Source organism: Lissotriton helveticus, chromosome 2_1 (assembly GCF_964261635.1).
Source record: "Lissotriton helveticus chromosome 2_1, aLisHel1.1, whole genome shotgun sequence".
In the NCBI taxonomy this organism is placed as follows: Eukaryota; Metazoa; Chordata; class Amphibia; order Caudata; family Salamandridae; genus Lissotriton; species Lissotriton helveticus.
The window spans coordinates 2013278144-2013303403 of NC_136059.1; the positions used below are offsets into that span (position 1 = coordinate 2013278144).

Sequence of the window (25260 nt, forward strand, 5' to 3'; positions counted from 1 at the left end):
CCGCTGCTCCCTGCCACTCCTCCTAGGTTACAGATTGGAATCCCTCTTCCAATGCAAATTCAATACTTGCAACTGCACACACCCCATCATCCTCACTATCCAAATCTACATCTCCACCATTAAGTGGCATGCTAGACAAGCAGTGGGCCTGCACAATTCTTCACCCTGCACCATATTCAATGTTATACTTGTAATCCTGTAACATTGCAGCAAAACACATTACACATGAGGAACCTTTGTGTGCACCTTCTAGCCTCAGAATCATAACCAAAGGTTTGTGCTCTGCCTTCAATGTGAAATAAGCCCACAAAGGCATGTGTGAAAATACTGAACACTGCAGGCTACAGCCAAGGCCTCCCTTTCAATGACAGTATAGCTACGTTCCGACGTATTGAGTGTGTCTGAAGCAAATGCCACTGGTTTTTCCCTTCCGTCTTTCACCTGAGACAGAGAGTACCAAAATCATGGGCACTGGCATAAACCATGAAAAAGTTTCTTTCTCTGGCTCAAATGGGGATAAGGTACCTCCATTTACTATCTCATCCTTAATTTTTATAAAAGCTCTGTCCTGTTAAGTTCCCCACTCAAATTGATTACCCTTCCTCAATATTTCTCTAAGAGGCTCAGTTTTGTCAGCAAAATCTATCCCCTAAATGATTTTAACTGATTTTTTCCTGTGGGAGTGACAGCTAATCTATTCAAATCTGGCAAGTCCTCTTTAGGTTCAACTCTCCTTTCCGAGATAGTATAACCCAAATAATTATTTCTTTCAACAAAAATCTGCACTTATCTTTTCTCAGTGTAAGCCCTGCATCACTTAATACTTTGAGTACCGTAATCAATGTACTATTATGATCTGCTTCTCTCACCCCTGTAATCAAAACATCATCTTGGAAATAATGGAAGTTTTCAAAATCACTGAATAAACTATGCATGTGTTGAAAAACACTGGCAGCATATGCCGAGCCAAAAGGAAGTCTTCTAAATGGAAAACACCTTCCATAGTAACAAAAGCAGTATATTGTTTTGATTTCAGATGTAAAGCAATTTGATGATATGCAGATTTTTGATTCAGCCTTGTGAAAAATGTTGCTTTATTAATAATAACACCACCTCTGAAATATTGGGCAATGGAAAACTGCCCACTACTATGTTTTGGTTCAACGATCTATGGTCAACACAAAACCTCAATTTGCTGTCCTTTTTTTGTGATCATGACCGGAGAGAGACATTCGGAAACCTCCACAGACTCAATAACCCTTTCCTTTGGCATATCCTTTGGTTTCTCGTTTACTTCATTGCAAACAGCAATGGGAATTTTTCTTACACCATGTCTAATGGATTTAGGATGACCTTTGCGTTCGCCCAACATTTTACTGAATACATTATCTTAATTGTCTAAAATAGTTTTGAAACCATCAAATATCTGCACTACCAACACTTGTTCCTTTCACCTGGGATCAAGTACCACATGCAAATCATGTTGTTGGATCCAACCCAAAATGCTGGATTCTGATGTGACGCATACATCTTGCCCACTACTTTCATGCCTTTAATTTCAAAATGTGTCCTGGCAAACCCCTCAATAAGTATTTCTTCTCCATCATACCACTGAGGCATATCACTGTTGCATAATGTAGTGATAGGCCACTTTTCTTCTAAAACATTTCTAGGCATTATAATGTATATAGACCTCGGATAAACAATCAGTGCCAGAGGTACCCCACTTAATATAAAGACTGCCCTTGGTCTTTGTATCTTTACATTTTCCTCACTCTCAAAACAGAGAACTTAGGCCCAGATGTAGGTAGCCAAATACCGGTCGGTAACGGCCGATTTCGGCCGTTACCGACCGGTATTTGGCTTTTGAGATGTAGGGGGATTCCAACAGGCCATTTCGGTAATTTTACCGATTCGGTAAATATACCGGTCGGTAAATTTACCGACCGGTATTTTTACAGAATCGGTAAAATTGAGATGTAGGTGGGACTCTTCTGAGTCCCACAAGACCTACAAATTCGGTATTTTACCATCAAATTCAATTTGATGGTAAAATACCGATTCAGGTGTGCATGCACATGTGTGCATGCACACCTGTGCCATATGACAGGCAGACCTGCCCTTAGGGCAGGTATGCCTGCCACATGGCCCCCGAACCTTTTGTGGGGGTGCTAGAGGGTGTCAAAGTGACACCCCCTGCACCCTTGTCAAAATTGGTATTTACCGATTCGGTAAATACCGACCGGTAATGCCCCATTCATTCCTATGGGCTTCAAAGCCCATAGGAATGAATGGAGCATTACCGGTCGGTATTTACCGAATCGGTAAATACAGATATTTACCGATTCGGTAAATGGAACATCTGGATGTTCCTACATACCCCCCCTTCTTATTTACCGATTCTTAATTACCGAATCGGTAAAATTCGGTAATTAAGAATCGGTAAATAAGTTCTACCTACATCTGGCCCTATGTCTGGTGGTGTACCACAGGTAGTATGATAGAACAAGGGTACCCAGTTAGGAGAAACAGGGCTTAAAATGCGTTTAGAAAAAACTGTGGTTCAATTTGACCCAATAGGGTCCTGCGCAAAAAGTATGTGTGATCCTTGAGAAGGACACAGAACAACATTGTTTTTGCCTAGACACTTAATCATAGAGGGAGCACAACAGTAGTAGGGGAGCATGTGTAGTGTAAAATAACTATTTTATTTTACACAGGCATGATTAGCGGTAATCAGAGTAAACAGGTGCTCACATAAAATGACAGGTGCGTAATGTGACATGGTGCGGTGAATTTAAAAACATTACATCACATTGAAAACAAAGTAGTCATGGGTTACTACAATTGAGGAAGTTCCTGTTGTGTCTAAATTGAAGTAGGGGCAGGTGAGTAACTAGGACTCCATCAATGCCAGTGGCCCCTAAGGGGAGTTGCACACATTCAGGTAGTGTCAGTGAGTTGTTGATTCTTCCGGAATAGTCTAACCCAGAGGAACGGTGGTTGTTCACAACTTTGGCGGAGGTGACAGTGGAGATCCTATGTCATTGGAAGACTGCCAAGCCTGTCTTTTAACACGTGGCTGACATACATGACATGGCCTCCTATGAGAAAACCATGTACAAGTTAAATGATCAAATGCATAAATTCAAGGAGGTATGGGTCTTCTTCCTACTGTGGTGATTGTACCCAGCAGTGGGACAACAGGATCTGTGGGCCGATTCCTCATCTAATGCTGGTGGACATACACAAACTGGGAGTTTGCTTTGTTAGAGTACAGGAGTGGCTCCTACCATTAGGAACCGGGGAATTGCCATACTACCCCTGGGGTCTACTGGTGCTCCCGTGTAACACTTCTGCATGGGGTACCTCAACTCTCTGTTAGAAATGGGAATTCCAGGTTGGCAAGGGCATGCGCCAAAGTCAGGCAGAAACCCCCATTTCTAGTCAGGGCAAGGGAGTTACACACTGAAGATAACCCCGGCTCACCCCCTTGGTAGCTTGACACGAGCAGTCAGGCCTATCCCAGAGGCAATATGTAAAGCGTTCCTGCAACACACACACACAGCGGCAACACACTAGGCAGACTACAAAAGAGACTCTACACAAGGTTATATAAACATAGCCTTCGTATTGTGTAAAACACATTAGAATCACCATCAGAGATATATACAATGTGCCAACTGGCACCAGGTCATAATTTACAGGGGACTATGTACAAGGCAGCAGCAATCAGGTTGATGCCAGAACCAACACAGAAGTGCAATTAGCAACACAACTGGTCATAAATGTAAAACAGCAGTAGCTACTGGTGAAACACTGTACTTGGCATTATATCATGATAGGCATGGATCACATTAGATCAGGCATAATTATCAGCATAAATACATTAGGCATAAAACCAGCAGTGCACCATAGCGTCTCATTAGGCATAAGAAGCACATAATGCATACATCAGCAGTATAAATACACTGCCCATAACAATAGCCGTGCCTACATCACCTTTAGGGCCAGAAATGGTCCCTGTGCCTACTGAGCCCCCACTGTGGCTTGGTAGAACAAATGTGCCAAATGTTGTAGCTGCCCGCTACGGGGCGCAGCTATGAGTACAAACACAGGCACTGGTACTTTAGGCCCCCACTCTGGGGCTCTCTAAATAAAATTGCCCCAAAAACGTTGCAGCAGCCCGCAAATGCAGCGCCGCTGTGCAGCTTAAGGGACACTGGCTCTTCACCACTGCGGTCCGGGAGAGCCCCACTCCGGGACTCTAAAAACGGATTCTGCCCCCAAGCGTTGCAGCTGTCCGCTCTTGTGCGGCGCAGCTGTGCAGACCACAAGCCCTGCCACCAACTGTGCCTAATTTGAGCACCCACTCACTGGGGCTTCTTTGTAGGCAGGACCAGGAATCTGGTGGGCGGCTCCTCTCCGATTAGCCGCTAGTGAAGACTCCAGCCGGGCTCCTCTTTCTGCTCTGGTCTCCTTGGGATCTCTGCCTCCCCTTCGGGAAGGTAGGACAAGGGGGGGCGGCTGGGATGGAGCACGCACTGCTCCAACTTCTCGGTGGCTGCGGGGCTCTATCTGACTCATGAGAGCCCAGCTCCGGCATGCACCACTTCTGGGTCCCTTCTCCTTGCGTCTCGCAGCCCCAACCACATTCAGGCATCCTGCCTGACTTCCGGGTCGGCTTCTCCTTGCGTCTCTTCTCTCCGGTCGCGGCGGTGATTTCGGTCGGCTCCGTTCTTCCTCGGCGGGGCAATGCGGGGTGGGCACCTGCTCTGTACAATTGGCATTAAACGGGGTGGGCTCCCATTAGAGAGCAAAAATACGCAGGTGTGCAGCTGCTCTTTTAAAAAGAATGCAGAAAAATGTGGGTTGGGCTCAGGAGCGCAGAGGGATTGCCACACGCCGGGATTCCCTCGCACCACGTTGGCAGCGCAGTGTTGCAGGCCACCAGCTCCCCTTCTTGTCCTGGGTAAAGTGTAGCACTCACGAGGCGCTCGAAAGCTGGCAGAGTAGAGGCAAGGTATGGCAAGGCCAGCACTAGGCAGAGCAGCAATTCCTAGGAACAGTCAGGCACAGCAAAGAGGCAATCCTTCCAGCACAGCAGCCTTTACTCCTGCAAAGTCTCTTCCTGGTCCAGTGAAAGGCAGAGGGGAAGGCAGGCCAGCACGCAGAGACCCTCAGGAGTCGGCAGCTGGGTCCCGCAGCAGTTCCTCCTGGCAGTGTCCCCTCCAAGTAAGCACAGGCATAACACACATGGGGTCATAGACCCTCTATTTATATTTAATTTCTTCTTTGTCTGCCCCCTTCTAGAAACCTCTGGAAGGGTCTTGAAGGTTCCAGTCCCACTGGCTCTCGGAGGGGTGTCAATCACTTTGTTTACCAGGCTTCCCTCCTCATTTGTGAGCTGTGGCTGTGTCATCAGACACACCACAGAGGGGCGGAGCCAGCATTGTACAGGACAGGCACAGATCTATTAAGGGACAGGTGACTTCTCCTGCCACTACTCCAATTGCAGATCATCCATTCAGCCTAGTGCTGACTCACCCTGCCCTCCCTGGAGCCACCCACACCTCAACAGCCCCGGTCACTTCTAGAACCAGACATGCAATACACATCAGGCAGGCAGGCACACAGCACACATAAATGCCAACTTCTAAAAGTGGCATTTCTAAAATAGTGAAAATAAATCTGCGCACACCATTGTGCAGCATTTATTATTTAAATTCCAAACGTACCAAACATGACATACTTATTTTGTTCCATTTAGGAGTTATCCCATAAGGGGGTTTCCCAGTGTTAACCTATGGAGGGCAGAGAGCACATGCACTTTGCACTGCTAAACAGTGCTAAAGTGCCCAGAGTCCTAATCCCACCAACATCATGTTAGAAGAAAGACCAGGAGGAAGGCAAAAAGTTCAGGGATGACCCTGTAAAAAGAGCCAAGTCCAACACTCTCTTCCTCTTTCCATTCCTGTTCAACAGGCCACACACCACAACTGGTTTAGGCACTATGTATCAGGTTTTTGAAGTGGTACTGTTGGCGGGTGGCCTCCCACTGGTTTATGGAGGGGGAGCCATATCTCTGCTTCTTGTCCCTCAGATTCTTCCACCTACTGTAGGCAGTTTTCTCAACCTACTTTTTCTCTTCCCTCAATTGTTGTGTATGTTGTGCATGGAGACTTCTGTTATGTGTTATTGGGTTGATTGTCCCTATATTTAGCATTACTATTGCTATTGTTGTTCATGTACACCTTTCTGTATATGGTTTATCTACATGCCTTTGTCACTTGTATTACAATTCTTTATTGGGTTTTAAAAAAGTATTTCACCTAGGTATATGACCAGACGTATTCCTTTGTCTGTCCCTGAAGAAAGCCACAACAGGTTTCAATATTTTGGTGAGGCAGCATGGGGCTGAAGGTAGACCAAAAGGATTTACCTGAAACTGGTAAAGATGCTGGTTCCAACAGAACTGCAGATACTCCTGACTTCCTCGACTCATAGAGATTGTAAAATATGCATCCTTAAAATCCAGTTTTACTAACAAATCCTCCTCCTGTGGAATGTCCCTTAACAAATGTATTCCTTGCATTTTGAAATGCCTGAACACAAGAAACCTGTTCAACATTCTTAGATTTATCACCACACGCCAACACTTGCCCTTCTTTTCCAATATGAAGATGTTGCTTACATAACCTTTGCAACATTCTTTTACTTCTACTATGACACCCTTCTCCTGCATCTGCATTATCATTATGTACAACCTCAATTTCCATTGCTATACTTCTTGGATGGGATTCTCTGCAAATTCCAATTTGTAAACCTGAACTGCATCTTATATCCATGGATCTCTTGTAATCTTTTGCCCTTCTACCTTAAAAAACGTCAATCTTCCCCCTACCATTGTTGAGGAAGAACCCAAATCTATCCCCATACTGACCTTGTGCTCCTACAGGGCCCGTTACTCTTCCATTGCTAATCCTGCTCAGGAAAAATTATTTTGAGGCCTGGAAAGCTCTACTGTATCCCCTTGTCTGACTACTGTAATGGGACCTTGTCTACCTTTGGCCAACAGTAAGTTTCCGGCTGCCTGCCCTGCCGAAAACACAACTTCCAAATACTCTCTGTATATTGCTTTACACCTATTCAAGGGTCATAAATGTGAAGTCGTTCTTCACACTTTTCTCCAAACCCTCTCAAAACAATTAACCTTTTACATAATCTTCGTACCTTGTCTCTCAACTTTGGATTAATCTTCATCACAATGGCTTTACGCCTCTAAGCAATAAGGTCTGCATTTGCTTTCTCTAAGAAACAAATCGCTTCCTGACTCCAACCTCTCAATAGCTCCGTATTCACTGGAATTTTTCTTAAATATGCTTCCTCTGCCATATCAAGAATTCTTGCCATTGGCCTGAATATATCCAACAACTTGTCCTGACATTGCTTCAAGGACCTCTCTAGACCCTTTCTGGGGTCTCCGCCCAACTTGAATAGAAAATAAATTTGGTCTGGATCGAAATTGGGTGTATAACATAGCTTTTCCCCTATCGTGAGCCTTGAGCATTCTGCTCTCATCACAGCCCATACTTCTTTGTCCAAACTCTTCCTAATCCACTCCTTTATACACCTTTGAACCGATCTGTGCTAAGTGGATGCCAAATGTTATATGTTGAAAGCATATACTCACCTAGTTGTGTCATACCAACGTCTTCAGATGTTGAAGGTTTGTCCAATTACTCATCTTCACCTGCAAAGGCATAATTATTCCATAGATCTAACAAATATTAGTATTATTAATATTAATCAAGTCAAGTCAAAAGTCTTTATTCGACTTTTGAATACAAATCATAAAAGCACAAATCATAGTTTAGGGCATTGATACACATATGTTAATAAACAGCAATAATAAAGTGCATTGGTTGGGCAAATCTTTAGGAATTACCCCTCCATCGATTTCCCATAGCGTATAGACATTTTAAGAAAGCAGGAATCCCTGAAAACAAATGTCAGAGCTAACTAACATATTAATGTGCGTGAAGATATCCCTACACTTTGTAAGTACATGTAATTTCAGAATGTGCTTAAGAAAGTTGAAAAGAACAGCGATAAAATTGACTGAAAAACATGAAGTGCAATAACGATTGCTTTGTCGTGCCATCACAGGGGCATGGAGGTAAAATACTGTCCTACACATTTGTCCCTTCAGAAAATCACAACAGGCACCAATCAGTCCTCATTATAAACTTAAAAAACAGGGACCTCTACCATTCTGAGAGCTCCAAAGTTTGATAAAATGCCACGCCTCCTATGGCAACAGTGAAAAAGTAGCTATACACAGAGTGCTTATTAAAAACCTCCACCACTCTGCAGGACAAACTGAACTCTCCATGATGAGATTTATCTTGCCCCCTGTCGCATTAGCTTAAAATGTAAGGGCAGTATATATCTCAGGGAGGCAAATATAGGTGAAGAACTTTCTAATAATTCAACCATGGGATGGAGAGACCATTGCCCAGGCTGAGACAATATAAAACAACTTCTCTATTGAAGCCTGTTTCAGTATTTGGCCATAAGCTTACCCAGAGCAAGAGACGTGCCCATTTAATTCTGTCAGAGACATATTCTAGATTGAGTTCAGAGTGTAAAACAAAATGGAGCTAGCTAGCGGAAGATTGAGTAACCACCTTAGAATTCTGTTTTCCTCCACTTGGATGGGGGAGGCATTATGGTGTTCCTAAGTCCCAGGGCTGTAAGTAGCTGTAGGGACAAACTGAACAGTGAAAATCTTGATAAGGGGCCAATTGCGCCCCTACCTTCCCTCCCAACAAAGTCAAACAGAGACCCGGCCATCCTGTTCAGTTTCATGCATGCTGACATCATATGGCATTGTCAGGTATTAGAGGAATCAAAAGTGACGCCCAAATAACAAAAATTCTGTATGGAGCATTAGGAGGGATCTCACAACTTTAAGGATGACAGATTGCTCCTTCCTGGGCCACAAGCCATTATTTGAGACTCCCCATAGTTGATTACTGTATCTAAATTTCCCATGATAGAGACAAAAGATTTTACCAGAATGTGAAGGGCATAGGGCGTCAGCCATTAAAAAAGCATCATTGGTATATAATAAAGCTGGGATGAATGTGTTATTACTTTTCTGTACTTCCTTGGTAGACAGAGACAAGCGGGTGCTTAGTTCATTCATATAAATAATACATTGTAGGGGTAGCAAAACGCATCCGTGACTCACCCCACTCGCTAATGGAAAAACAGCTGAATCTTCACCAGCTCGACAATACCGCATCCTGGTCCCCTCAGTTTCATGTAGGGATTATAGAAAATTCACGAAGGGGGCTTCTACCTCCAAATTTATTAGAATCAACCACAGCTCGGCCCTGTTTACACAGTCAAACGCAGAAGAAAGTTCCATAAAGGCCCGATACATCGGGCAGCATCTGGCAATGGTGCATTTGCTCACAATTAGATACAAGTTCAGGACCTGCTCCAATGTACCTAGCCCCAGAGCGGAAACTATACTGACAGGGGAACAGAATGTTATCATCACTAACCCAACACTGCAGATGATCAAAAGAAACACTCCCTTGAATTTTCACTGAACTATGAATTAGGTACATTGGCCTGTAACACTTTTGTCTCCCTTTTTAAATATTGGTACAATTATAGAGAAGCCCAGGAACCCTTCTGCACAAGGAATTTTTAAATGTATTAGTGAGCAAGGGCCCCAGAACTCAGGGTTACATTTTGGTAATTCCAAAGGGAATCTAATTGGGACCAATGGCTTTACCACTATTATGCTGCCTAAACGCTACCTCCACTTCCTGAAGTAAGATCTGGAAGGCAGGGAAGCCTGCTAACTGTACATTAAGACTTTTGTTACACACCTTATCTGAGGGAAGCTGATAGATTGTAGTGAATTGCTTAACTCACGCCTGACCGGAAATGTTACAGACAAGGAGTTGATTAGGAGTGGTATCATGCTGAGGGAAACTGTTAGCCTTGCTGGAATTCTGAGAAGCTTCTAGCTCCAGGTCTTCCCAGTCCTTTTTATTCAAGAAATTCTTCCTATCCGCGAGTATCTGCTTTTAGTCCTGACTTGCCTCCCTGACCTCCCTAGTATCTTTCGGTCCGTCCATCAGAGCCTTTCACAAATGGCAGTTAGCCACTAAACAGTCTGCATTCAAACCAACAAGGGTGGTCTGGGGCAAAGCGATATGGTTTCAACAGGTAATTCCTGATATGAGAACAGAGATGTTGATAACTGGTGGATAAAGCAACCCACATTTCCTCTGCTAGGCACCCCATGAATGTTGAAAGGTGGTGTTTAAGAAGCATATTCAGCATGGTACTAGAATCTTTAAGATGCCATACTCCTCCAAGCTCATATCTTGAGTACTGGGAAGTATCACATGCTGATGGTAGTTTACCTCTGCCCACGGGGACAACTCCTTCTATGAACAAGGCATTATAGTCCCCCCATGAAGTTTCTAGAGTTGAGACATTAGACTCTAATGTCTCAACTCTAGAAACTTCATGGGGGGACTATAATGCCTTGTTCATAGAAGGAGTTTAGGCACCTTTTGCTATGATGCTCTAATGATTAGAGCATCATAGCAAAAGGTGCCTAAAGACAAATATGGAGCCGATATTGGAAGCCCCCCACCTTAGGTGGGAATCAAGGCTGGACTGGGAACCAAAACCGGCTCGGGCAAATGCTTGGCTGGCCCCTAGGGGGGTTGGGGGTTCGGCAGAGCTGTTTTCCGGGCCGGTTTTGGCCTCTTTTGTTACAGGGGCCGATATTGCAGCTATGCTGTAAAAACGGCCCCTTAACAAAAACGGTCCCACAGGGGCCCAAAACCGGCCCGCCTTGGCAGCCCACCGGGAGAATGCCCGATGCCCACTACGGCCAGTCCAGCCCTGGTGGGAATTATGGGTCCTTCACCCAGGAAGTGATTTATCACACCTGCAAGGTTGGGTAGTGCAACAACTTTCCTCAGCTCCTTCTCTCTAACATCAATCGGGGCTACTTCAACTACTGAACCACAAGAACCTAACTCTACGTGCAAATACTCAAGTTTAGGTTTAAAATTACCACACAGAAAAAAATCGAGATTTAAGTGTGGCGTCAGGTTATATAGGTTTCAACCTCATAATGAAACGGAACAACTCCTCAAATAGAGAACAAGATGAATTAGAAAAGTCCTTATTGTACTAGTTTACCTGATAAAAACAAAAGGAGCCATGACTGTTCTTGATAAGCAGGAGGTGGAATGCTGGGTTGTCGGTGTTAATAACTCAAAATTCAGCCCTAAGATTTAGCTTGACTCAAATGGAAAAGGCCACCCCTGACTCTGCATGAGAGGAGGCTATTGCAGAGCAAGAGCAACATGAATATCCCCTACATGAAATTGATGTAGTAGTCCAAATGCCTTCCCTTTCACCATGATGGATATGCAATGACCATGATCATGAGAGGCCCACAGGGGGGAGGAAGGCATTGACTTGGAACAATCATTTAAGCAAGGAAAACCAAAACAAGCTAGTGGTGAAGGCCAGGGGGAATTGTTCCTTACAAGGAACCCAGTAAGCAATTCAAACTACCAGATTGAGGCATCCTACGACACTAGTAGCATACGATCATAGAACACTTAGCGAAGCATAGCCCCTCTGCACTTGATTAGCCATGGGTCTATAAACCTGCAGTTGCCCTCAAGAACCAGATTACATACTTCTGGAGGCCCGAAACATGGCCCCTAATCTTCCTGAAGTCCTGAAATCTCGGGTTCATTGATGAGAGGGTGAATACCTCCCCACAGTTCACCAGGCAGAATACGAACAGAGACGAAGGTTAAAATGTACCTGTATAAGTTGTGTCACCCCACAGGGGCACTAAACAGCAGCTCACCACAAAGCCAAGGGGGGTGGCCCTGTCTCTTTCTGGCACTGATGAACCCAACCTTTGCCCATGGCCTGAGGACCGGAGCGGTCACTAAAAGTGCTTGGACGTTGAGTTCCTCCACCCCATATGTGCGGCTGAAGGCGGTGGCACCTCCCGGCACAAGGAAAAGTGGGACAGGTAGTCCTCAGCAGTACAGCACTTACCATCCTGCGGGTCTAGAGCTGGCAATAAAGCACTAGGGGTTGAGCTCCACCCCCCTGCAGGTGCAGCTGATGGCAGCAGTGTCTCTTGGCACAAGGAAAAGAGGGAAAGGTAGGACCCAACAGCATAGCACTTCTTGCGCTGCGGGTCTACAGCTGCCACAAAAAGCACTTGGAGTTGAGCTCCTCACCTCTGCAGATGCTGCTAATAACAGTGATCATGCCTCCTGGCACAAGGAAAAGTGGGCCTGGTAATCCCCAACAGTAGAGCACTTCCCCAATTAATCAAATTCCTGATCTTTCCCATGCGCAAAATCCCCGTCCACATTCTCATCGAATCTGCCACTAAAGGTATCTCCATGCATGCTGCTAAGGACTCCTTTCATTTTTGTTCTGTACAAGCACCCTTTCTCCTGTTTGACGCTTTGGTCTTCTTTATCCTGGTCATATCCAGACTCTGTACAACCATTAAAGGTAATGAGATTTTTTGGGGCAATGGAATTTTTGCCATTTGTTTACTTTTTTAAGGCACTTACCTCTCTTAACCCGTCCCTCATCAGCAACATTCCAACTCTCATCCTCTAACGAGTCCATATTTATTTCCTCATTCATTAAACTAATTATAATCTCCCTCATGTCAGACCTAATTTCACTCTGTGTATACCTCCTTAAAATCCCGAGACACAACACCTTTGGGAATTACAGTCTCACTCTTCCTTTCATCCAACATCTTTACACCTCCACATTCCCTTAAACAATCAAAAAAATTTAAACACCTTCTAAGCAGCTGAGAGCCTCTTCTCTTAAGCATAAATGCTTTTATCACTGTCATTTATTAAAATATTCTCTCCGTTTAAAAGGCTCTTCATTGTCGGAGTGCTGCACGCCTAACGTTTCCATTATTTTCTATTGGTTTTCGCCCAAACATCATGCATAATAGCACCCGGCTACCCATCTGCCTTGTTTCTACTGGGGTTTGTCGTTATTGCGCAAGCATGTGCTGTCAAACTTGTTTCTACAGGCGATAGAAGCACAAAGCTATCCATGCTTCCGATCCACCTAAATTTGGATGACTTCTATCCAAAAAGGGGCGTCTTTTAACACCAAATTGAAGCGAAACCCACTAATGTCTGACTGTTAAAACACTGCATTGCCTATATACTGACAGGTAAGAATTCTACAATTTATTTCAATTAGACCTTTTGTTCGACTCCACCTTTATATTCAAACCATCATTCTACCTTTCACACACTTCTGTAAATTAGAATTCTCCATCCAACACAATCATTCTTTTAACAATATATCTCCACACACTAAAAGATTACTTATCTGTGCAAGGGCAGCATTTAAAAGTAGGAGAGAATTCTAAGGTCTGGTCTTATATAGTGGGGTTTGTTCTCTCTCTGGAATTGTTGTTATAGTGATATGTATTCTTTAAACAAGCTGATGTGGGAGTGGCATTAAAAGACCTACGGCCAGATTTATCAATGTCCCGTTTTGCGAGTCCTTAATAGCGATTATTAAGGAATCGCTATTAAAGACTCGCAAAACGGGATTCATGTAGAAATCGCAAAATAAAATCGCGATTTCTACAACTTCCTTATTTGCGATTAGCAAATTGCTAATCGCAAATAAAGAATAACTCCCCATTCATTCCTATGGGCCTAAAGGCCCAAAGGAATGAATGGGGAGTCATTCCTTATTTGCGATTACCAAATTGCTAATCGCAAATAAGGATGCGATTTTAAGGGTGCCAGGGGTGTCCAAAGAACACCCTGTAGCACCCCTGAAATGAAAATGTAGACTGATGTTGCGCACACACATGTCCAAAGGACATGTGTGTGTGTAACATACAATGTACAAAAATGCACTAAAGTGCATTTTTCTAAGTTTTCACTATTTACCACAAAGTCAGACTTTGCGGTAAATAGCGGCCAAAAATTGCGAATTCGCAATTCTAAAATGGTTCATAAATTGCATTTAAGGAATCTCAAATAGAGATTCCTTAAATGCAATTCCTCGCAATATTGTGATTTCGCATTTTGCGATTTTTGCATTTGAGATGATGAATCCCAAATGCAAAAATTGCGCTCGGAAAGGGCCAGATTCTTAGAATCTGGAGCTTTGCGAGCCAATTTTCCCTTGATGAATCTGGCTGCTAATGGATAATGCTAACCTCCGATCTTGTAATGAAATCAGATGCTATAGGTTATGGCATTGTAATGTTGTAGACAGTAGACGTAGACCAGGATATATATCCCAGTGCTGCTCCTTTGTATTCAAAGGAGCTGTCAACATTTTGATATTCTATCTATACATGGATTGGAACTGAACGTCTTGTTGACTATGGTTGTTAGATGTACAGAATGTATAGCAACACAATCTGTACATTGTATGTAGCTGCCAGCAGCAATCATGATGAAAACCCATGGTAACAAGAAAACAGACTAACATGTTTCCTATGTCAATTTCCACCAACCATTCACCAGTGCAGAGCGTGAATACAAAGGTGGTGTTCCCATCAGAACTGAAAAGTGTTAGCAGTACCTCACTGCTATACTGCTCTGATAACTTAACATGACAGTCTAAGAGAAGCTTTGCATGCAAAATGCAGAAACTGCAGTGAAGTACGTAACAAATTCCCACTGAAATACCAACAAACCAGAAAGTGTCTTCGGAAATAGTACACTTGATATGAATGGGGCATGCATTTTATAATGATAGTGTTCACTGTTCATTCACTGTCTATGACTAAAACGTGACCAATTACAGAGAGACTATGATAAGCTTAGAATCTTGCCGGTCCAGTGTGCCCCATGCAGACTAATATCATTAGCATTTCACAAAGACTTCAGTTTGGGGAAGTTCCAAGATGTGTGTAGACTGAAAAACATATCGATACTTGTTCTAATTATAAATCACTGCCCTCATAAAAGAACCATTTTCACAATGATAAGCATCCTATTTTCATTTTGTTTTAGGGAGGAGCCCAGATTTCAAGTTCCATTCCAGCTTCTAACATCACTTATGGACATTGATGCTCTCCTGACTAAATGGAGATGTAAGTTTATCTTTCTTTTTTTGTAAAGCCATTCCATTAATCATGAAATATGACATCCCAAACCTATTGTGTAATGAGGATTAGCAGCCCAATAGTGTTTTGGTAGCTGGGGGCTTATTACTATCATGTTGATAACATAATGTATATTTTATTTATTTGGTGTCATGCTTGCACAGCATTTTGGAGTCATTGCCTGTGTGTTACCCTTTTCGGCACACTTGTTTCTGCTGGTACATTTAAATGATTCTCTCCTGCTACAAAACAAACCGTGGTAGGCTTTTGCTGAACTGAAAATTGCATACACACCCCTGTGTTTTTAGAGCAGAGATGGGCAATATTAATTCTTCCTACTTAACAATGGCCTTGATTTTCTATGTGGGGTAGTAAACTTGATTCTGTTGCAATTTCTAAATTTCATTTAAACAAATCCTCTATTCATCATATCCCGAATACCTATCGTCGACGCCCCAACATCTTGGTCATTTACTTCTTCCTAAAGAACCTCAATTAAGATGATCCCTCGTGACTAATGTTAGTATTTCCCTTTGAGCAAATATATTTTTCATTAGTTCTTAATTTTACGTCTTGTCATTTCACCTCTGAAGTTCTAAATTCAGAAAAGTCATGAAATGTTCAATAAATGTTTACCAGCACGTATGTTTGAACAACACTGATTTGCAGCTAAATCTGGACAACCACATTTGACTTTAGATAATGAGAGTAGATTTCTGGCAATACCCTAGCAACTGAGTGTAGCAAATTGAATTGTTAACCTGGTGGTGAGAGGTCACAGTCTTGAGGAAAGCTGAGACACAAAGCTGACTCTGAAACTAGTTTCTTTGTGGAATACTAGAATCAACCACGCTAGCCATCTTAAGCAACAAGGCTGGCCTCAAAGAAAATACATGTAGTACAAGTGCTGTAACATGCAAGCCAGAACATATTTAAATATAGCCTAATATTTACAAGCCATGTTATTTAAAGTGAGACCATTTAATAAGAAAAATGGCACAAACATGTTATAATGGTGATCTAAAACACTCTAAGCCCCCAATTATGAGTTTTCTTCAGAGAGGTGGCGAAAAGGTGCAAACCGCTGTGCCACCTCTCCGACGAAACTCACGTTGCCTGCCCAATTACGACTACACAGTAGCTATCCAGGCAGGCGGCGTGGCGGTCCCATGGCAGTGCCTCTGTTGAAGATGGAGACACCATTAAAAGAGGCACCGAAATGGGACAGCACTACGAGGTTCCTGCATGGCATGGACTGCTGTGCAGGAACCACTGTGCTTCCACACAGGGGGCCAAATGTTGTGCCCCCTATGTGCATCTGCATATGTTTGAGGCACAAGCCCCCCACCCCTTTGTTGCCTCTCCACAAGGCTTTTCGTGGCAGTGGAACTGCCATGAAAAGCGTAGCTGAGAGAAAACTTGTAATATGCTTGGCGGGACGATGGGGGTCCTGACAAGCATATTGCAGCCTCTCATGGCCACTCCTACACCACGGAATGGCGGTTCCCTGGCAGAGCAGGCAGTCTAACTTGTCATGTATTCCTATAGGTTCTGAATCGATCCCCCTATTCCTGACCCTATTCTAGTTAAACAAACCAACAAGTTAACTAGCAGTCAGCTCATGAGGCAGAAAACCCCCATGATGCAGATACCGTTATCTGACGCAGTCACACTACGGCACAGGAACGTGTTATCTGATTAGGTCATAACGCTTGCGATCTAATTAGACAAGCGATATTCCTCCAGCCCCTGATAAGGCATACGGAGTTCTCATAACAAATCAAACCTATGACAACCCGGCCATTGTTTTGATTTCACCGAGAACTTTAGTAAAAGAATGTGCTAACGAGCAAGTCGTATGACATCCTTATTGATGTATCTATGTCCATCCTTACGTCAATCTCGGCACCTTAAAGGTATAAATATTACCGATCTTGCCATATGCAAACACACGCGTGGTGACGAGACGGAGCAGCCATACTTGCCGAAGCGAAGAGCAGAGCAAACCCCGCTGGCAGCAGCCCCGCCTTTCTGACGCGCTGAGAGACGCGCTGCTTTCTCCTGCCGAGAATCCAGCACCGGCGTTTCTGGGCAGCCCTCGCAGGCAGCCTGGAATATCGAGACCAGAGAGAGAGATACCATTCCTCATTCATCCTAACTTCCAGGTACAGAACTGAATAACCCCTCACAGAGAATTCTTTAGTTATTCACTTGGCAAAAACAAACTTAACTTAAACTGTAACTATCTATTCCCGCCCACGTATTAGACTTAGGTCAGGTACACGGGGTAGGCGTATCTAGAAACACCAGTTGAGTACGTTTAGTCAAATGTATATGTGTATGTAATATATTTTATTCATTTTAAAACATCTTATGGCTTAAAAACCATATCAATGTTTTTACAGTATTATTTTATACTATTGCTTTTAATGTATGCACTTTACTTAACTATAAGTATTGCAATAATATCGATCCATTTCTCTTGTATGAGAAAAGAGACTGATCAATAAATAACACCTTTTTATTGAACACGCCCGTCTCTTCCTTTTCTCTACATTCTGATGAGACTAAGAATGCACGTACTGACTGAGTAAAATAATTTGCCTTTTGTTCACACGACTCTCGAGATTGACTCTTGATTAGGGGAGAGCAAAGTTGTCATGTTCTATGGTTGTCAGAAACTAAATCCCTTCTTGTCTAATCAGGGAAGTTAAGTCCTTCCTGAACATTCGAGAAAGTTTCTAGTGAACTCTGAGCTAAGCTGGCAAACCCAAAACTTTAAGTCTAGTATCGACAGTAGTAGACCTAGTTAACGTCTGGCCTAGGCCTTTACTGCTGTAGGTATTATTCCAATGCGCAGAGCCTATTGGGAAGATAGGAACTACACTACATGGCGCCCAACGCATTTGGAAAGGGCGATAAAACTAACGTAAGACATTTAGAGTAACTCAGTCGTGCTTTCTCACTCAGACCCCTTTTCCCAAATACTCCAAAGACGTCTGGAGTGGGTGAAAGGTTATATCCGCCAGACCTCGCAGGAGGGAACTCCTATGTATGGTTCTTGGTATAGTCAACGTTGAAGGATAAACAGTTCCAAAATATTGTGCATCTAATCTTTGTTTCCATAAGAAACCTGATCTGCAAACAAAAGAAATAACCTTCAGGACAGTAAAATGTCAGAAAATGAAGAAGAAAGAGAGGCAGTTAGATTAGCAGCTGAACTCGCAGCGGCTGATGCTGCAGCACTAGATGCAGACGGGGATATAATACTCATCCCAGTCATCAAAAGGAGATCTATAACCCTTAAACTTATAGAAAATGGACTGACACCTAGAGGTGGCACAGTTATATTCGTAATTGAGGCACACGAATATCGGCAGACAGAGGTATACTATTCATGGATACATTTTCCAGCAGCAAATGCTGTAACAAAGTACTTCCACTATTACAAAATAGAGGAACCTCCTAATGAGTACACTCCTTTCGAGGAGGTGGAAGTACCACTCAAATTCCAAGAGCATTTGCTCTTATTTGATGGCGCCCTAAAACATAATAATCACATCACCAGGCTCGGTCCTTTAGGTAGACCAGGAGCAACGTGGCCGGTCCTAGCCGGATACACACCACATCCAGACATCAATGAGATGCCGGCAGCAGAGCTGTTAACACAGCTAAAACAATTAATAAAAATACATAGACAATTAGTTCAGTATGTGATGCGGACTTCAACAATTCAGCCAGCGATTAAACTTCCACAGCTGACCCCTCATCAGGGGAACACAAATAAAATTACACCACAGAACATCCAATCCTGCCTAGGTAAAGTACCGGCTAAACGGGAACAAATACCATTCTGGTTGGCACAGAAAATTACCCAAATTGAGGCGGTGTTTCCTGACACCACCCCGCTAGAAAAGCACAGGATTCTGACTATCTGTCTCCCAATGGGAATCGCACCACACATAGAGGACTGTGACACTTGGGGTACAGTCTTTGCTTCCATCTACACAAAAACGCACGGTGTTCCATCCATTTTGGTAATACCAGATGTGCTAAAACAAATTCAAGATGAATACGGTCCAGAACCTGCTTTAACTCTTGGTATGAAATTACTGAAAGACTTCAAGCAGGTCTCGGCTATATTATTAGCCAACATAAAAGGTGAAGCAGCAAACGTGGCGATCCGCCAGAGGTTAAAAGAGACAGATATAGCAGACCAACCAGCTGAAATTGCCAGAATCATAGAAAAATCCTATGAGGAACTAGGTAGGGACAGTTTAGGTGGAATACCAGTAAAACCACAACTGACTGAAAGTCCAGAAAAAATATTTTTTAATAATAATTCACCAAAAAAGAACTGGGATGGAAACAAACAATCCAATCCCAAAGAAAAGAAATTCCAGTCCCGAGGAAGGTCTCCTAGGCGAAGAGAAAAATCTCCGAACCAAAGACACAGGTCACCTCAGAGTGACCCCTCTGGGAAAAGATATAACCTTAGAAATAGGGATAATATAAAAAAGCCTGATAGATATCAAGACATTGATACGCGTCCCTCTCAATCTTTTCAGACTTCCTCGCAGAAATCGGAAAGAAGAGGACGATCAGAACAAAGAGAAGAGCACGCCAAGTCCAAAGACAAGGAACCTGCTCAACTAAAAAAGAAATTACAATTTCCAAAAAAGAAGGTAGCCAGTATCAAGGTAGTTAACAATGCCGAGAATACTGAGGACACAACTGAAAAACGGAGAGTGGGCTCAGACAATGCTAGACAGCGCAGCAGAAGTGAGCATAGCTCGCAAAGTCCTTATGAATCATCTGGAGACAGTGGACACGAATGAATATCTTCAAGTGGAAACTGCAGACACCAGGGTTAGCAAACCACATAAAATATACGAAATAACATTGCGTATAGAGGGGGATAAGACTAGGAAAATAAGGGGACTATTTTGGGATAATCTCTCCAAGGGCTATGACATCCTTCTAGCTGAAAAAGACTGGCCACCAGAGTTTGTCAGGGAGTGCCCTCATGGCGAAGAAGTAATTATGCCTGCCTTCTCAAATCAAATTCCAATTCATAAAAAATACACACTTGCTAGAAAGTGGGCAGTGGCTCTAGCTCCTGCTTTATATAAAAATCACGTGGGATGGGATGAGGATTCTCCTCCTCACAAAATCCAGTTAAAATCACAACCTACTGCACAAAGGCAGTACCCAATTAAGCAAGAAGCTAAAAAACAGGTAAATGAAATACTAGATCAGCTAGAATACCAGGGGGTGATTGAAACTTGCACCTCACAAATGAACAACCCTTTGTTTCCGGTCTCCAAACCAGACAATTCATATCGTCTAGTTTTGGATTACCGACACCTTAACACATGTTGCAAAACTTTTGCAGTGCAAAACTCACACAGTGCTGCACTAATGAATAACATAGTGCGCAAAAAATACAAAACAACCTTAGACATCTCTAATGGATTCTTTTGTCAAAACATAGCACCAGAGAGCAGATATTTAACTGCATTCTCAGTAAATGGCACTCAAAAACAATTCTGTCGGTTAGCCCAGGGGTACAAGAACAGCCCGGGGGTATTCTCAGCGAGAGTAACAGAATTACTTCAACTATATGATGATGAAGCATTATCTTATGTCGATGACATTTACTTAACAGATGATGACTTGGAGACTCACTTGAAAAGAGTGAACACCATAATACTTGGGTTCGCTGCAGAGGGTTACAAATTCAACTTTAAAAAATCCAGAATTGCCCATCTGACAGTCCTGTTCTTAGGATATGAATTATCAAGCGAAGGCAAAAGCCTGGCTGACAATTTCCTAGAGAAATGTGCCGTACTCCAAGCACCTAGAACACTAAAAAACCTACAGTCGATTCTAGGCTTCCTAAATTTCGGAAGAACATACATTGCAAATTACGCAGAAAGGGTCAAACCCCTTTATGATCTAATTAAACCAGATTTTAAAAGATCCAATTGGACTCAAATACACACAGAAATTTTGAGATCCTTACAAACAGACATGCTAATTAAAACAAAATTAGAAACACGTGATAACACACGCAATCTTGTGATTCGAGTCATCCCAGGGAGATGCGGATTCACATACCTGACCTCTAATGAGGGAGAAAAGGTACCAATTGCATTCAAATCACACTTGTACACAGAAGCTGAACAGAAATTCAGCAACAAAGAAAAAATTGTTCATGCAGTTCAAACCGCAATAGCTAGAGAAAAAGATCAAGCGGACGGTAGACATATCACAGTCAGAACAGCAAAATCAGCCTTTGAGGCACTAACAACACCGTGTAATTTACCAACAACAGCATTGAATCCGGAATGGATACAATGGGTGAATTCAATCACAACGGACAAAGTGTACTACTACTTTGATCCAGAACTAGAAGAATTAAAAAATCTAGAATATGAAGAAACATATCCTCTGCCAATCGACATTCTGCCTTTACGACATTACGCCTGTGTAATCTATACAGACGGACATGCTCAACCGTCCGTTTGGGGAGAACAAGCATACAACCCCACATGTGAGATTACAAAAGAAGTGTGGCGCGGAGGTAAACTAAAACCTCTATTAACAAAATCACACTCAGTAGAAACTAATTCAGAAAAACAAACTGAAATATTAGCTTTGAAAATGGCGCTAGATAATGCGGATCGCGAATTCCCGACACTTATAGTGTCAGATTCATATTACTGCGTCAAATCATATAACAGCGATTTGCAGACATGGATTCAAAACGGTTACAAAGATGACACAGATGCACCAATAAAGCAAAAACTGCTCTGGGAACAAATAGCTCTTTTACAGAAAGAGCTACCAAAGACTCACGTGACACACTCACTGAGTCATCAGCGTGATGGCGTTCACGTTGCAGGGAATTCATTGGCCGAAACAGCCACAGCGGCAGCCACTAAATCGGCTCCCGTAGTTCGAAAAAAGCGTACATTAAAATACATTGACGGTGAAACAGTGCTGGCAGTGAAAACGTCATCAAAAGGCGACTGCTCAGCGTTACCGATCAACTATCCACTCAATTATACATACATAATCGATGCAAACTCCGTCCCTTTTGCTCGAATCCCTGGAGTGGGGGATAGGGTGATTCCAAACATGGACAGGAGAAACTTGTTAATCGCAGACGCACATATGGGCGAGGGTCTCAGACACCTTAAACTAAAAGATTCTCTGGAAGAATTACAATCACGGTACTGGTGGCCAGGCATGAGCCTGCGTCACACCATGTTTGTAAAAAACTGCCCAAACTGCAACAGAGATCGCAGTGGGGAGAGAAACAGTTTAATACCTCGTCGTTCTACCCCAGAAAAAATCAGGAGTAAAAAGGAAGGGTTGCGATTAACTTATACAGGCTAGTTCCACTTATAATGTAGATCACCAGCACTCGGCTGACGTTCGGACTGTTATACAAAGATTTGCGGGTCTAAATGGCATATACGCTAAGAGCATGCTATGTTTGACCATTGTCTCCACTCTAGCCCTCAAGCATGGGGGGAAACATGGCCAAATGAGCATAGTCCAGCGGGAATCTTCTCACTTCCTTCCTGAGGGTACGGGACGGTGTAAAGAAAAAACCAAGGCATAAAGCAATCTATAACGGAAAGGATATTAGGTTCGGGAGCTGGGTGGGTCAAACATCTAATAAGTGTCCAACGTAGTCTCAATACCTTGCCAAGAAATTCTCTGAAGGGATTCAGTGCGTACGAATTATTATTTGGAACTAGGATGATGATCTCTGACATTGATAGTCAGACTTCAGTGGTGAAAGAAAAAAGCTTTGATATCAAAGACCGTTTGGCTATTTTGCAGGACTTAAACAAAACAAGAAAAGACCTGAGCAACATAAAATTGAAACAACAGCCAACAACCACTGAAGAACCACCACCTGTCCCAGCAAGACCTTTCTGGATTCCAAAAGTCGGGGATCTAGTCAGGGAAAAGATCGCGGTAAAGAAGGAATTTGGGCCTTCTTACAGAAAAGCAGTTCCTGTCTTGTCTGTCAACGGGACAAGATCAGTTGTACTACCGCCACTTGCTGGAAAAAAGGAGAACCGAGTTGTATCAATCGACCTGGTAAAACCACAACATGTGGCCGATAACAAACAGTAGGCCAAGTGGACTCCCAATAAGTAGCAGAACACCAAGGTTTGCTACCAGTACAGAGGTCCTAATGAAGAGGCTCATCACATTCGAAACGCCTACAGAAGAACAACAAGGACTATGCAACAATGCAATAGAACTAAGACCTCTGAAAACCCAAATAAAAACATTTAGCAGAGACACACCAATCTATAATGAAGTACCAAATGAAAATGCAAGAAACAGAAATCCTGAACCAATTGGAACAATTGACAGAACTGCATCCGGCTACTTCATAAACTTCGATGATTCCTCTGAGGGCTTCAGCGAATCAAAGACACAGCCATCATCAAAAACCTTTAAAGACAAAGCTAAGGAACATTTGAGACAACTGAAAGAAACATATCTGATTTCCCCATGGATTGAATTTTGGGTGGGTTTTGGTGCATTTATTCTCATACTTTGGCTCATCATGGTACTTACTTTGGGACGCTTCATTGAGGAAAATATGCTAAAATGGACACAGCAAGTCAGAAAATCAACTTGATCCTCAAACCACACACATCTTCACACGTCGAGAAAAGAGAACTTTCTTCAGCCAACTTCACAGCCAATCCGATACCTGGTGGGGTAGCCTGGGACAACACTGACTATGAAATTTATGGTCCGGTCGAGATCCTGAAATATCCACACCAAATTAAGATCTCATTGAGTGACTTTGCAAAACCAAACTCATTTGCTGATGATTGGGACTTCGAAAGCATTAATAATATGATGTCTGACTTAGTAATGTCTGCTAAATTTACCAAACATGATTATTTGCAGGGTTCTACAAATTATGACAGTATGTATTGCTATAACCACTATGGTAACCACTTTTTACATAGATCTGCACAACCTAGAAATGTTTTAAATTATAATCAATGGGAACATTGTGCAACACCTCCAAAAGGGAGCTCAAGAACCGTTTACGACAAATATTCATATTTTTCAGGTTTTAACACAAGTAATGCTGAAGCATTTTATTTTAAATTGTCGAACAAGACAGGAACCAAAACCATGATAACCAACACAAAATTGTTATATTCAGACTCATTTTTTGAACAAATGAATACTTTTGGATTTGATTATTGGGACAAAAATGTTGAATTGAAAAGTGTTTGGGGTACAAAAGAATGGCAAGTACAGGGTATAGAAGCTTTGTTTAGAGCCTGCATGATCCCAGAACAAATGATATTTTTAAATGACACTGTTCAACAGACCACCTGTCTTGGCTTAGCCAAAATCAAAGATTTAAATAAACCGTCTATTCCAAAGCCAACAATGTTTAGCAATAACTCTGATACAGATGAAGAGATAGACGTAAACCATATATTAAACCAAAACAGAACACATCCTGATTGGAAACAGTGGTTGATCTGGCCCACAGATACTAATAACTGTCAAGACAGATTCCTGAACAAAACACAGGGGTTCAAAATGACCAGGCCAGACCCTAGATATCCTCAAAGACATCACCCAGGGATAATAACCACCTACAGTGTGGGCAAATTATGCCTTCAATGGCTACAAACTTCCACACTGGCAGAAATTAAGCAACACCTAACTTTACTTACTGATGGTGCTGACTTGCGTGATTTCACTTTGGGACCACACAAACAGCGTCAAAAGCGTTTCATAGCAGCCTCTGTATATGCAGCATACAATGAGGCCTGGAAGGTTACTCAAATTGAAACAGCAGAGAGAATACGGGAAATTGACCGTATTAATTTGGAAAAATCACTTTCTGTAGTGGACAATGGGTTAATGACTCTGTCCTCCAGAATTTTTTCTTTGGACAGCATTGTGTCGTCAGCAATCGATATATTATCGCAAGACTTACTGTTATTACAACACGGTCAGTCACAATTGCGTTCTATTGTACAGCTTGGCTGGAC

General features: G+C 42.7%; 1 protein-coding gene across 2 annotated transcripts in view; it reads left to right on the forward strand.

Moving 5' to 3' along the window:
- The window catches only part of TDO2 (tryptophan 2,3-dioxygenase), a 186914-nt gene that overhangs the window by 113083 nt on the left and 48571 nt on the right, over positions 1-25260 (forward strand). For both annotated transcript variants that reach the window (XM_078676978.1, XM_078676977.1), the window contains exon 10: positions 15105-15184. In XM_078676978.1, coding sequence (XP_078533104.1) covers positions 15105-15184 — 80 coding nt within the window. The remainder of the gene's footprint in view (positions 1-15104; positions 15185-25260) is intronic.